We start from the raw sequence: 14,039 nt of genomic DNA on the forward strand, positions 1-14,039 counted from the left end.
GCTCCCTTTCTAGCCTCCCAAGTCCGCTTTTAGTGAGGTTTCTCTTTATTAATTTTTTCACAAGTAAATATCATTAAGAAATCTTGTGTTTGACACTCTTAACCACTAACGTGTAGTGAACCTGCCTTTCTCTACCTGGGGTTTGGGACCTTCCTTTTTTTTGTTTGTTTCTGTTTTTAAAAATTCTTGCCCATCCTCCGGAGTTTGGGCCCGGCCACGCCCCCATTTGGCCCCGCCCATGCCGGCCCCACCCATTCCGTCCCCAGCGTTCTATCTCCATGGTTACTGGGCCGACGCGGAATACCCGCAGCTTGCCCCAAGGCAGGGCAAAGCGGGGGCAGAGGGAAAGAATCGGATAGACTGGGCTCTAGCTCTCCAAGCCAAGGTGAGCGCACCTGGGGCTCTGCGCCCTTCAGCCCGAGGCGTACCGCGAGAGGAGGGAGCGTGGGGAGAAGGTAGAGCCCCTGCGGCTGGAGACCCCGTGCAGCCTCGGTTGAGACGTAACTGTCGGTCAGAATTCCTTTGGCAGCGCCCAGACCCGGCGGAAACAGAGGTCGTTTCCGGTCGGAGGCGCCCAGGTCTGCCGATCAGACCTCGAACTCGCTCTGACCGGGCGTCCGAGCCTTCGGGCTTCTGCTGGGCGCCGCTCGCACCCCAAAGGCCAGAAATCCGGAGAGGGGGAGAAGTGGGGCGGGGAAGGGTACCGAGGGGAGTCAGTAGCGACCCCCTGCGCGGTGCCTGGCAGCGCTCGCGAACGCGCGCACACGGACACGCGCACACGGACACGCGCACACGGACACGCGCACACGGACACGCGCACACGCGCTGCTAACACGGAGTACTTGTTGCAAGCTGCTGTTTTAAGCGCTTGCTTTTTGCCACGCACTGTTTTAACCGCTAGGTATATAGAACTCACTTAGGTCTTGGGACAACTCTGGGGAGATGGTGGTAGTCATATCAAATTTTTCAGAGGAAACCGGCTCACAGAGAGGGAAACAAAATGCCCAGGGTCTCAGCTAGAATATGATCAGGTCACCACGGATCCCAGGCAGTTTGGTTCTTACTGGACAAAATGCCAAGTGCTACATTATCTGAACTCTAATAATGCTGAGAGTTAGCTTTATCTACCCCGATTGCCTTTGTTACAAGACTTCTGTGCTCAGTTACTGATGCTTAGAAAGATGGGAAACTCAGTATCATTAAAACGTATTTACTGATTTGTAGTAAATGGAATTAATAACTAGGAGTTCATCTTTCAAAATTTTCATATTTCATGTAATATGCTTTATTATTATTATTATCATTATTATCATTTTGCTTTTATGTTTTTAGTAAAAAGTCCAAACTCCAACTTGGATGTGCAGGAAAGAGAATTTAGATGATCTGAGCAAGAATTGTTTTCCAAGAGTCCCATATAACTTTGAAAGATCACTTAGTGAATGTGGTGGAATAAGCATTTCCTCCTAAGAACCGTACTCTGCCACCTGCACAGATAGGGCTGGGGTTTCTCATTAAATCTACCTCCCCAATACTGTTTAGTCAGCACATTTAAAAAAACATTCATGATATAAATACACTTTTGGTGACCACTATCATTTAAACTGTTAACCTAAAAACAAGAAACCACTTCAAGGGGCAAAGCGGTTATTTGCGATAAAAGGATTGCAATTGGGGATGTACAGATTTAGGTAGAAACCCAAATAGTGTGCCAATTAAAGGAGGTGGACTCAGGGTTTTTATGGAAGAAAAAAGTTTAGGTAAGTTGTTTTTAAGAGGAGCTCACTGGTGCTGACAAGCAGGGCTAGTTTTGTACATCAGTCATTGGTCAGTTTAAGTAATCGCTAGTCAAAAAGTTCATAGTTTGGCTTAGTTCAAAGATTTAGAAAAGAGGACATGTTAGGCAGTTCCCTGAAATACCTGTTCCAGCTCTGTTTTAAGAATGGCTCTACTTTATGTCATTTTCACAAAATAGGAAACATTTCAAGCCCAATTGGAAGTCCTCGTTGCTCTTTCTGTCATCAACAAAGTCCTTTATTTTTATATAGAACAGTTTTTTTTATTTTTATAGATGTTAATAAATACTAATAAGTTAATAAATAATAGTATGACTCTTTACAAATATAATGAGAAATCTAAAGAGGAAAAAAATCACATGTAAGTACATTTTTTTAAAAAAACAATCATTGTTTTATTTAGCCAGAATGCCTCCCACTCAGGCAGAAAGTGTTATAAAGAATATCATTCGAGAAATAGGACAAGAATGTGCAGGCCATGGAGAGATTGTTTCTGAAACTCTGGCTGCTTTTATGGTAAGAATGAATATTTTTTGAATTACTGCTTTATTAAAAAGTAGCTTTAAGCGGTGCCCATTTCCCTCTTAAGATTTTGTGAAGCTTTTCTAAATGTTATTCAGTTGAAAACATATTGAGACCATTGGACTACTTAGCAAAAAATATTTTTTCTATGAAGCATGTCATTCTGGATTTATAGAGACTGATTGAGAAGATCTTGATTTGTTTTAGAAGCATCGATAATGTTCTGTGTCAGAGTTGCAACATGTATTTTTGTCTACTGTTGTAAAAATTACTCATTGCCTTGGTCTCTCTATTCTTGCTTTTGGTTTAACAATACATAATAAAAATATGATAAAATATTCAAATAGTTTCCCAATTTAAAATCTAGTCGCTGCTTTCAATTTATTTGTCTGTATAATTTTTCAAACCCCATATTCAAATTTGATGGTTATTGCTTCCTTTCTTCAACCTCTAATGAAGGTGCTGATGAATTGGGTAATAAGAAAATCAGCTGAATAATTGACCCCTGAGTAAACAGGACGCAGTTTAAAAAATGGAAACAAACTGGTTTCATAATTATGTGAAATAGAATTATTTAATAGGTTCTTTCCTACTCTCAGGTGAAAGCTGTTGTCTTGGACCCAAGTAATGGCTTTAACATGGATAGACCCCTCATGAAAAGTGATGTACAGAAACTCGTTAAGGTGATTATACAACAATTCTCAAATTTTAAATTATTTATTTGCAATTCTGAATACAATATTTGTATGAGCCATTATTGCCTTGAGTGTCACGATACAAAACCCTACCAGCTAGTGGTGCAGGCAAATGTGAGATTTATTGTTTCTCATAAAGTCTAGAGATACATTGTTTTTCTTGGCTTCCTGGGTCACCTTCTTTCATCTCATGGTTACGAGATAGCTACTCCATCTCTCCGCAGGTATGAGGGGAAAGAACAAAAGGCAAAATGTGTGTGCCAATTGGGTCTGTCACTTTCTATTCAGAAAGTAATAGCTTTCTCAGAATTTTTCTCATCTGCTTACATTTATTGACCAGAATGATACCACAAGCGAGCCTGGGGCACTGATTTCTTTTTCTTTTTTCAGCTGAACAAATCTTTTCCCCAGTCCAGATTGGGGCTTTTAGTAAGGAAGGACGAGGTATGGATCCTGGCAGGTGACAATGTCTCCCACAGTAGTTTAGAGACATCTTGTTATGAATCTCGTGTTACATTGAGAACATTAACTGACTTGTCATATACTATAAAATTACATAGCACTAAATTAAGATTCAGATAATTATTGATTCAATGTCATTTGTGTTTTTCAATTCTAAAGGAAACATTGAAACCACAGCAAATAATTCGTAGTTAGAAATCAAGGATATCTGGGCGCCTGGGTGGCTCAGTTGGTTAAGCGACTGCCTTCGGCTCAGGTCATGATCCTGGAGTCCCGGGATCGAGTCCCGCATCGGGCTCCCTGCTCGGCAGGGAGTCTGCTTCTCCCTCTGACCCTCCTCCCTCTCCTGCTCTCTGTCTCTCATTCTCTCTGTCTTAAATAAATAAATAAAATCTTAAAAAAAAAAAAAAGAAATCAAGGATATGTGCCTGAAAACCAGTTTTAAGAACCAAAGAAGGCAGGAATTTTATTTTTGTTTTTATCTTTTAAAAGAGTTTATTTATTCGGAGAGACAGAGGCAGAGGGAGAAGCAGGCTCCCTGTGGAGCAAGGAGCCTGATGTGGGACTCAATTCCAGGACTCCGGGATCACGACCCAAGCCAAAGGCAGATGCTCAACCGACTGAGCCACTCAGGCGGCCCAGAAGGCAGGAATTTTAGACATCACTAGTTTTTTCACATTTTTTTTTTTTGAAGATTTTATTTATTTATTTGAGAGAGAGCATGAGGAGGGGGAAGGGCAGAGGGACAGTGCCCAACACGGGACTCGATTCCAGGACCCTGGGATCAGGACCTGAGCCGAAGTCAGGTGCTTAACTGACTGAACCACACAGGTGCCCCATTTTTTCACATGTTTTGAGTTTGACTCACTGGATATAGGTGCTTACATATTTATTTCCTAAATATTCCTAGATGTATTTCTTAAAAATTCAACATTATTTTTTTTTCTCCCCAGCTTAATGATTTTAATTCCTTCCTTCACACAAAGGACTTGCAGCAAGCTTTCCCAGGCTTGTATATGGGTATCCTCTGGGCTCAAACAATTGGCAGAGAAAATTTTCATCATCCCCATCTTCTCTCACATCCAGCAATTCATATAGTGGAGCACAGGTCTATATTGCAGATGCCAGAGGGATCAGGAAGAGCTTTGGAAACCTGGAGCTGGGGAATCTGTTATTAGGATGCTTCTGCAGTAGAAGTGCCGTGATTCTCCAGGTCAGCCTAGAACTAGGTCTTTCTGTGCTGATTTTAAATGTGGTGGGAAACCTGTTCTTAGCAATAAGACTTTGCAAAATGACTCTGACGGTCAGTCAGAAATTTTACTGGAAAGCTCTGAAGGAGAATCAAGGAGAGGCAGAAAATAAATTTTTCTCTTTTTCAGGGCTCAAGAAAAGTTTTTCTTTTTTCCTCTAACTCAACTAAGTTGGAAAGAATTAAACTCAATATACTTTTAATATGACAGGTACCTAAATTATCAATGTACATCCTGCTTCATAGGACACAGGCTGTTTTCTTTTTTCTCAATTAAAAATCATGTGGATGAGGGGCATCTGGGTGGCTCAGTCGGTTAAGCATCTGCTTCGGCTCAGGTCATGACCCCAGGGTCCTAGGATCGAGTCCTGCATCGGGCTCCCTGATCAGTGGGGAGTCTGCTTCTCCCTCTGCCTCTGCCTCTCCCCCCAGCTTGTGCTCTCTCTCTCGCTCATTCTCTCTCTCAAATAAATAAATAAAATCTTTTTAAAAAAATCATGTAGATGAGCTCATTTTTGTATTTGTAAAGTCTGTGTTGAGAACAATACTCTTACACCTGGACAGATGCAGGTGCGCAGGCTGCATCCATAAGGGCACAGCGGCCAGGCCTCACTCTTGCATTCCATCCCCCCCCCCCCCATTGTGGAAGAGCAGGGTTGGTGCTGATGTGCCTGCCAGCTGTAGATATAAAGCCTAAGGGGTGAGACAGGGAAGAGAGGGGAGGAGAGGAGAGAAAAGAAAAATTCAGGTTGTTCATCTAATCTAAAGGGACAAGGCAGAGAAGTGGAATGAGCCATCTATGTGGGAGGAAAGTGGGAGAAAAAGACCAGAGGAAGACATTCTGAAATAGAAGGCAAAGCTAGAGAAATGTTGTGAGCAGAGGAACAGCTTTTCATAAAATGCAAGTAACCCCCCAAATCAGCAAAGAAGTGTTGTTCAAGGTTCAAATAAATCGTAATGAGGAGCTCTAGGTGAGCTCTGGACAGGAGCGTAACCTTCATGGAGCACTTACCCACATTCAGACTGCATAGACTAGCCAAGGTGTCAAGTTTCTTGCCTTCAGCTGGGCTGTTAGCCCCCTGAGTATGGTGATATTTAACTTATTACTTCCTGTTGTCGTTGGGTAAACTATGAAGCATGAAGTCCTCAAGGAGCGAAATAATAATAGAAGAGGTTATTGGTGGATAAACATCAGAAACCATTGCTTAGATGATTCTCTTAATTTTTTTGAAAATACCTTTAAAAAATGCTTCTGAGTATTCCAGAAAATAGAAACATTCATGGGTATTCTTTTCTAGCTTTGTGTGTCTCGGCTGTTGGATAGTAAAAATCCATCCCTGGACACCATTAAGATGCAAGTCTACTTTGATATGAATTATACAAGTCGAGGTAACATATATGTACTTTTTTGATACCCTTTTTGAAAGATTCCTATTGTATTTCAGGTAATAAGGGCTTTATTTGGTTGACAATGTACAATCTATCGTGTTTTAAATGTTTTATCACTAATAATACACAATAATTAGAAATTAAAACAACCAGCCCACTGAGTTAAAAGTTTCTAACTTGCTGATTTTTTTGGTTTGTTTTTGGTTTATATTATTATCTTATAATGCTTACCTAAATTAGATAACTATACCAAAATGAAATGAATGATGGGAAATTTAAGTTCAGGACATATTTCCTTAGGTAAATAGTTTAATATATACATCAAAGACACACTGGCAACAAGAGGAAAAGGAAAATAAATTCTCTAAAGACTAGACTGCCTTTGCCGCACTGTAATGGAATCATTACTAACCATTTGGTGATTTTTGTTGTCTTTTTTTCCCTCTATGTATTGAACTTTTGCTTATGCTCCATGTATACATTATGTATCTTGCTTTTTTGCATAATGCTAATGAGATGTTAAAGTGATAAGTAATCATGGAATTGATGAAACTGTTTTTTAGATTTTTTTTAATTTTTTTTTTTTTTAAGATTTTTTGTTTATTTATTTGACAGAGAGAGATACACAGCGAGAGAGGGAACACAAGCAGGGGGAGTGGGAGAGGGAGAGGGAGAAGAAGGCTTCCTGCCGAGCAGGGAGCCCGATGCGGGGCTCGATCCCAGGACTCCGGGATCATGACCTGAGCCGAAGGCAGACGCTTAACGACTGAGCCACCCAGGCGCCACCTGTTTTTTAGATTTTTAAAGTTTGCATAAAGTTCTCAGTAGCTTTTGTGGTAAGAGTATAGGTGTGAACGGGGCATGGCTGATACATGAATTATTGTGCTTGAAATAGTAAAATGGGGTGTCTTACTGAGCTAGTTGCAAGAATTGTACTGCTGGTGGATTGTGGCTGCCACAATTAAGCCCAGACCTCTTCGTGTCACGGGAAGAGGGGGAAGGGAAACAGTTCTCGATGCAACATCATACTATCAATAATGCTATTCAAAGGAAATTTATCTAGAACTAAAATAAAAATACACATAATTGAACAGGAAGATTTACACTACATACATGTGTATTTCTACTGCATGTGCTTGCATGTAACATGCCACCTGTGCTTACATGGGATGTTATGTGTAAATGTATGTATAGTATGTATATTTTTACTGTATATGTTTATAATATATATATATTATAAGTTGCCCTCTATACTTTCTGCTTAATTAGGAGGTTTTAACCCTTTTGGATATTACTGTTTGGATTGTCTGTTGAAAGTCTTAGGTATTTTGACAAAGTATGCCATTTAAAGCACTGCAATAAATCTTTCCTACTGGATTTTTGCCTTGAGGTTACATGCTGGCCACTGTGTGTTTTTTATTTTGATTAGTACACCTTAAGAAAATGCTCGTTTTTGTGCAATAGAATTGCCATACCCAAGCCATTTTTTTCTCTGGTCATACTTTCTTATGTGAGGATTCTAAATCAAATATATGGAATATTGTCCTTTGCCAATTTTAGAGGAATTTCTCGAAGAACATCACCGAGTCTTGGAGTCTAGGTTAGGCTCCATTATGAGAGAAATCACGGATAACAGAGCATGTGCTAGAGAAGAACTGGAAAGCCTCTACCGTAAGATTGTTAGCTACATCTTACTGCGCTCTGGGCTGGGATCTCCTACCGATATCAAGATTGTCAGAGAGGCAACAGGTAAAAAAAACCTATATAATTTCCATTCCACATGTGAAAAGATGTGAACATTTGTATCTTATAAAAGTGGTTAAATTCAAAGTATTGAAGACCGAGGTTCCCTTTTTATCTGAAAGAAAAAAAAATCAGCATAAATAAGAGCTTAAAACTTAGCCAGACTCCTTTTACACTGTGTATCAGCTCTAAAACCCAAGCAGCAGCTCTGGAAGGTGTGTGTTGTTAATTTTCTTAAAGCTGTACCTATCCAGGGACCCATCACTGCTTATGAGAGAAACACCGGCAGTGTGATTAAGAGTACCAGGCCGGCTGGGGGATGGGGACCGCCGGAAAGGGAGATTTCATAGTCAGGAAAGGAGTTGCGTCTGTCATCTAAAACAGATGATGGAAAAGGACACTGTTTTATCCTCAGGAGGTCTTTGCCCACTTTATTAATTTAAGGTAAGGAATAGGCAAAATTTCTAGCCTTTAATGGCTTTCCTCCACAATTATTATTATTATTTTTTTTAAGATTTTATTTATTTATTTATTTGAGAGAGAGAGAGAGAAACAGCATGAGAGGGGAGAGGGTCAGAGGGAGAAGCAGGCTCCCCGCTGAGCCGGGAGCCCGATGTGGGACTCGATCCCAGGACTACGGCACCACGACCTGAGCCGAAGGCAGTCGCTTAACCAACTGAGCCACCCAGGCGCCCTCCTCCACAATTATTTTAAAACAGCAATTTTTCTACTCAGAATCCTAATTAGAAAGCTTGTTTTAATGCCCATTGTCAAAACATTACTGACGGTGCTTAATTACTGAAAAGAGACACAAAGCAATGGCATTATTTTCAGTAGCCCAGCTTTGATATGTGATAAATTTTGCAATGTATTCTGTAACTAGGTATCAGAAATTTAAAGAATCATATAAGAAGCTCTATCAAGACAGGCCTCTAAACTTTGTGCTGAAAGAAACCTGTGATTTAAGTTCTGATATCTGTATTCTACCATTTTGTTGTCCTTTTTGTGGTTTGTTTTAGCTGCCCTGCAGAGTATTTTTCCTCAGGCTGAGCTTGGGACATTTCTAACACTTTCTAAGAAGGACAAAGAACGCCAACTGAAAGAACTCACCATGATTGTTACTGGGATTCGCTTATTTAACCGAGACTGTGGAAAGGGAGGAGAAGGCATTGATGACTGTAGGTATATCATTAGGTGAAGTCTGCAGGTTATGGAGGTTCAAAATCTAACTCACACAGTGAGGAAAATAATGCGCAGTATTTCACCGGCATTCTTAGATTTAAGGTATGCTGGGTCTTTAAATTAAATTAAATTAAATTTTTTTTTTTTTTTAGAGAGGGAGAGAGAGTGCTTGTGAGCGGGGGGAGGGGGGCAATGGGAGAGGGAGAGAATCCTAAGCAGGTTCCACACTCAGCACAGAGCGCAATGTGGGGTTCAACCTCATGACCCTGAGATCATGACCTGAACTGAGGTCAAGAGTTGGACACTTCACTGACTGAGCCACCCAGGTGCCCCTAAGGTATGCAGTTTTGACTCTACCTTAGGTACAGTTACTGTTCATAATTGATAGTAATTTTTAATTTTGCTGGGGCAAGACTTGCAGCATTATAGTACACGAAGCTAGTGTGGGAGAGTGAATCAGTGGAAGGAATGAGGGGTCTGCCTGAAGGCCAGCCTCTCCAGTTCGTTGGGCTCTGTGTTCTTTATTCCAAGTCAGATAACCAAAAGGGAGTAAAACTCAGTGATCTAAAAATAAAAATCACCCTGAGAAGAGAAGAGTGGTTGATGCAACCAATGGAATGGAGAGGTCCAAGAGGAGATACTTGCAAATCTGCAAATCCAGGAGCATTTACTGTGCTGTTCTGTACTTAATGCATTCATCATCTCTGAGTTTGAAAGTACTCATGAAATATTTGATCAGGGGCTCAGGAGAAGGGACTTCCTTATGTAGGCCCACTGATAAGGTGTTAGCGTCTGTTACTAGATCACTTACCTAGTATAATAGGGTCAGTTTTTAAAATAGAAAAACTAGAAAGTTTTTAGAAAGTTCTAGAAAGTCAAATTCCCATTCTTTATAAAATTTCCTATCTTGCTAGACTATTCTGTTATTTTTCAGTATCCTCATCGGTTTCTTTTTTTTCACAAAATATGCCTTTTCTAGAGGCCCATGGCCAGTAGCACATAATACCAAAGCCTATCTATTCTTTCTTTCTTTTTTTTTTTTTAAAGATTTTATTTATTCATTTGAGACACAGAGATACAGAGAGAGAGAGAGAGAGAGAGCGCATGAGCAGGGAGAGAGCCCGAAGGAGAGAGAGAAGCAGGCTCCCCGCTGAGCAGGGAGCCCGATGCGGGACTCGATCCCAGGACCCTGGGATCATGACCCGAGCCGAAGGCAGATGCTTAACCATCTGAGCCACCCAGGCGCCCTATTCTTTAGATTCTTCTATATTTTAGTGGCAAAAACTGACCTGCTACCTTTTGGTTATCATTCTGACAGTATCTTTTGTTCGGACAGGTGTTCCCCTCCCCCCATTCTTTCCTTCATGGTGTGAGAAGAAACACATGACATATGTTACATCTTGTTATTATTCATTTGGTTGAGAAAAAGATGAACTCAATGTAATGCTCGAGTTATTACTTTCTAGGCTTTTCGTAGATTCTTTCATGTCTCTCGATATCCTTTTAAAACCAGTGCCAGCCATTCTGCACGAAGCAATCCCAGCCACCACGCAGCACATTGATTCCCAACTTCAGACTGCCCAGGAGCAGGCCTACCGCTACACGGCCATCCTTGAGAAGGCAGCCAACAACCCGCTCCTGTGTACAGAGCTTCAGCCGTGTATGTTAAAAGAAGCACTGTATAATGTGCGGCAGTATGAGGTCTTCCTTCAGATCATTTTGGTGAGCGAATGTCATAAGATTTGGCTTTTTTGTTATGTGGCAACCACTTTACATGTTACGGGGCTCCACAAAAGGCAGAATCAGGTCATTGCTAAAGGAGGCAAACTTCATAACTGCCCAGTTTATATTGCATCTGTGGGGCTGGGAACAGAAATAGAAATAGGGAAGTTGGATTTTTATTTTAATGGAAAATATTGATAGGAATTGATTTCTAGTTGTTGATTCCCTTTGGTGCCCAGCAAAATGATCGTTAGCATGCTGTGGTCAAGCAGTGGTGTGTATGTGTGTGTGAGTAACACTGTATTGTTTTCACACTGAGCAAGTATCTAATGTATTTTTGGGCAGATAGTTAGCACCTAAATAATTTTTATGTAATTATTTGTTGTTGTAAAAGTTGGTTGAAAAGATTTTTATTGCTAATAGTTTTCAATTTAATGGACAAGCTAAACAGTATCCCCAAATAGTTGGAAAAATTGGTAAAGTAGTGATTTTAAACTTTTTTTAGAAGTGGCAGAGCACTTACTTTCAGATGGAAACTCACTCAGAATCCCAAAAATACAAAACAGGTATCTAGATGAAAGGATTGAAGGACCTTTTCACAAAGGAACATCCCCATTCCACCCTAGGGTTCTAGGGCACACAGTTTGTTAACTACATCTTGGCAGCAAGCTGTGTTCCTACCAGTCAATGTTTTTTTTGTTTTGTTTTGTTTTGGGGTTTTTTTTAGCTTTACTGAGGTACAATTGACAACACTGTAAGATATTCAAAGTGTACAATGTGAGGATTTGATGTATATCTACATTATGAAAGCAACTTCTCTCATCAAGTTAAATAACACATTCATCCCAGTGGTCACTGTTTACCTTTACACAACCTCTACCTTCCAGTAACTGTGAGACTCAGGGTCAGTGGACCGTCTTTTATATGAGTGAATACTAACGTCTTGAAGGATGGAGCAGGATGTGTTTTTAACTTGTATCTTAATTAATGACTTGTTACTACTTCTGGGTGCACTTGATCTGTCTTCTTATCTTCACTGTAAAGAATAGGAAGATAAAAATCCAGATGACATGACTTCATTGCAACAACCTAGGAGGTGGTCCTCACAACTGTCCTACTATGTAATTGCCCTCAGAAATGAGGACTCTAGATCAGCTGTTCTAAACCAAATCATCCTTTTGGGTAGATGTTCCTCTAACACTGAGTTGTGGCCATCAGCCTTGTATAACTAGTCAGATACTAAGAGGATTTTACAATCAATTTATCTTAAAGTGCATGCAGGTCCACAGGAGTAAGAGTCTCACATTCACTTTGTCATCTGTGTTGGGAAGGGATATCAGAAGAAGGAACCTTTGGAGACGGTCACTCATAACGTAAGGATGTTGTAGAGAATGTCGTTCATTATATCACATCTTCTCAGGGCTTTCACCCATGGAGCATATTCAGCTAACTTCCAGTCTGAGAGTCTCATTGGAGTTCTCATTCTCAGCTAGAAGGACAGTAAGTTGAGGGTATCAGTGATGAGCGTGGGCTCTGCAACCAGAACGCATGGGTACTCATCCTGACTTTGCCACTTACTAAATCTGTGTCCTTGAGGAAATAGCGTAACTTCTCTGTGTGTAAGCTTGTACTTAGGGATCAAGATTTAATAAAATTAATACTTTTACTGCATCATCAAAGATATTCTTAAGTGAAACTGACTTTTTTATTGAGATATCATTGACACATAACATTATATTGGTTTCAGTTATACAATGTATTGATTAAGTATATGTGTATATTGCAAAATCATCCTTCACTATACAGTTACAAAATGTTATGTGTGTGATGAGAACTTTTAAGATTTACTCTTTTAGCAACTTTGAAATATACGATGCAGTATTTTTAACTATAGTCACCATGCTGTTACATTATATCCCCAGGATTTATCTTATAACTGGAAGTTTTTACCTTTTGACCCCTGTCCCCCATTTCACCCCCACCCCCACCTCATGCCCATGGCAACTACCAGTCTGTTCTCTGTATTTATGAGATTGGGTTTCTTTTCTTATTTTTAGTTTTTTTAGATCCCACATATAAGTAAGATCATATAATATTTGTCTTTCTCTGACATATTTCACTTAGCACAACACCCTCAAGGTCTATCCATGTTGTCACAAGTGGCAGGGTTTCCTTCTTTTTTTATGGCCAAATAATATTAATTGTGTATATATGCCATATTTTCTTTTTTTTTTCAAGATTTTATTTATTTATTTGACAGAGGGAGGGAGGAAGAGAGAGAGAGAGCACAAGCAGGGGGAGTGGCAGGCAGAGGGAGAAGCAGGCCTCCCGCTGAGCGGGGAGCCCGATGTGGGGCTCGATCCCAGGACCCTGGGATCATGACCTGAGCCGAAGGCAGATGCGTAACCGATTGAGCCACCCAGGGGTCCGTATGCCATATTTTCTTTATCTGTTCATCCATCAGTGGTCACTTAAGTTGCTTCCTTGTCTTGACTGTTGTACATAATGCTGCAAAGAAGATGGGGGTGCATTTATCTTTTCTGGTTACTGTTTTTATGTCCTTTGGATATATACCCAGAAGTGGAATTGCTAGATCATATGATAGTTCTATTTTTAATTTTTTGAGGAATCTTCATACTGTTTTTCATAGTGGCTGCACCAATTTACTTTTCCCACCAACAGTGCGCGAGGGTTTACTTTTCTCCCCATTTTTGCCAACATTTGTTCTCTCTTGTCTTCTTGATACTAACAGGTGTAAGGTGGTATCTCATTGTGGTTTTAATTTGCCTTTCCCTAATGGTAAGTGATGTCGAGCACTTTTTTGTGTACCTGTTGGCTATTTGTATGTCTTCTTTGGAAAAATGTTATTCAGATCTTTTGTCCATTTGTTAATTGGATTGTTTGGGTTTCTTGTTTGTTTTTGGTTTTTTTGGGTTTTGTTTTTTTTTTTTTTTTGCTATTTATTTGTATGAGTTCTTTGTATTTTTGGATATTAACCTCTTATCAGATATATGATTTGCATATATTTTCCCCCATTCAGCAGGTTGCCTTATCATTTTGTTGATGGCTTTCTTTGCCATAGACCTTTTTCGTTTGATTATAGACCCACTTGTTTATTTTTGCTCCTGTTGCCTTTGTTTTTGGTGTCAAATCCAAAAAACCATCACCAAGCCTGATATCAAGAAGCTTACTGCCCTATGTTTCTTCTAGAAATTCATGGTTTTGGGTTTTACTTTCAAGTCCTTAATCCACTATGAGTTGATTTTCTGTATGGCTTAAGGT

The 14,039-nt window shown here is 40.1% G+C and overlaps 1 protein-coding gene across 2 annotated transcripts in view; it reads left to right on the forward strand.

Moving 5' to 3' along the window:
• Positions 1-305: 305 nt before the first annotated feature.
• The window catches only part of CFAP206 (cilia and flagella associated protein 206), a 29,615-nt gene continuing 15,881 nt past the window's right edge, over positions 306-14,039 (forward strand). Inside the window, exons 1-7 of one of the 2 annotated variants that reach the window (XM_034991321.1) lie at positions 306-385; positions 2,201-2,309; positions 2,915-2,998; positions 6,020-6,110; positions 7,671-7,859; positions 8,873-9,031; positions 10,549-10,757. In XM_034991321.1, coding sequence (XP_034847212.1) covers positions 2,202-2,309; positions 2,915-2,998; positions 6,020-6,110; positions 7,671-7,859; positions 8,873-9,031; positions 10,549-10,757 — 840 coding nt within the window. In that variant the 5' untranslated portion in view covers positions 306-385; position 2,201. Of the gene's footprint in view, positions 386-2,196; positions 2,310-2,914; positions 2,999-6,019; positions 6,111-7,670; positions 7,860-8,872; positions 9,032-10,548; positions 10,758-14,039 lie in introns of both variants that reach the window. The other variant, XM_034991320.1, reaches the window with a different exon arrangement.

The sequence above is a fragment of the Mirounga leonina genome, unplaced genomic scaffold (assembly GCF_011800145.1).
Source record: "Mirounga leonina isolate KUSES-001 unplaced genomic scaffold, KU_Mleo_1.0 Mir_53, whole genome shotgun sequence".
In the NCBI taxonomy this organism is placed as follows: domain Eukaryota; kingdom Metazoa; phylum Chordata; class Mammalia; order Carnivora; family Phocidae; genus Mirounga; species Mirounga leonina.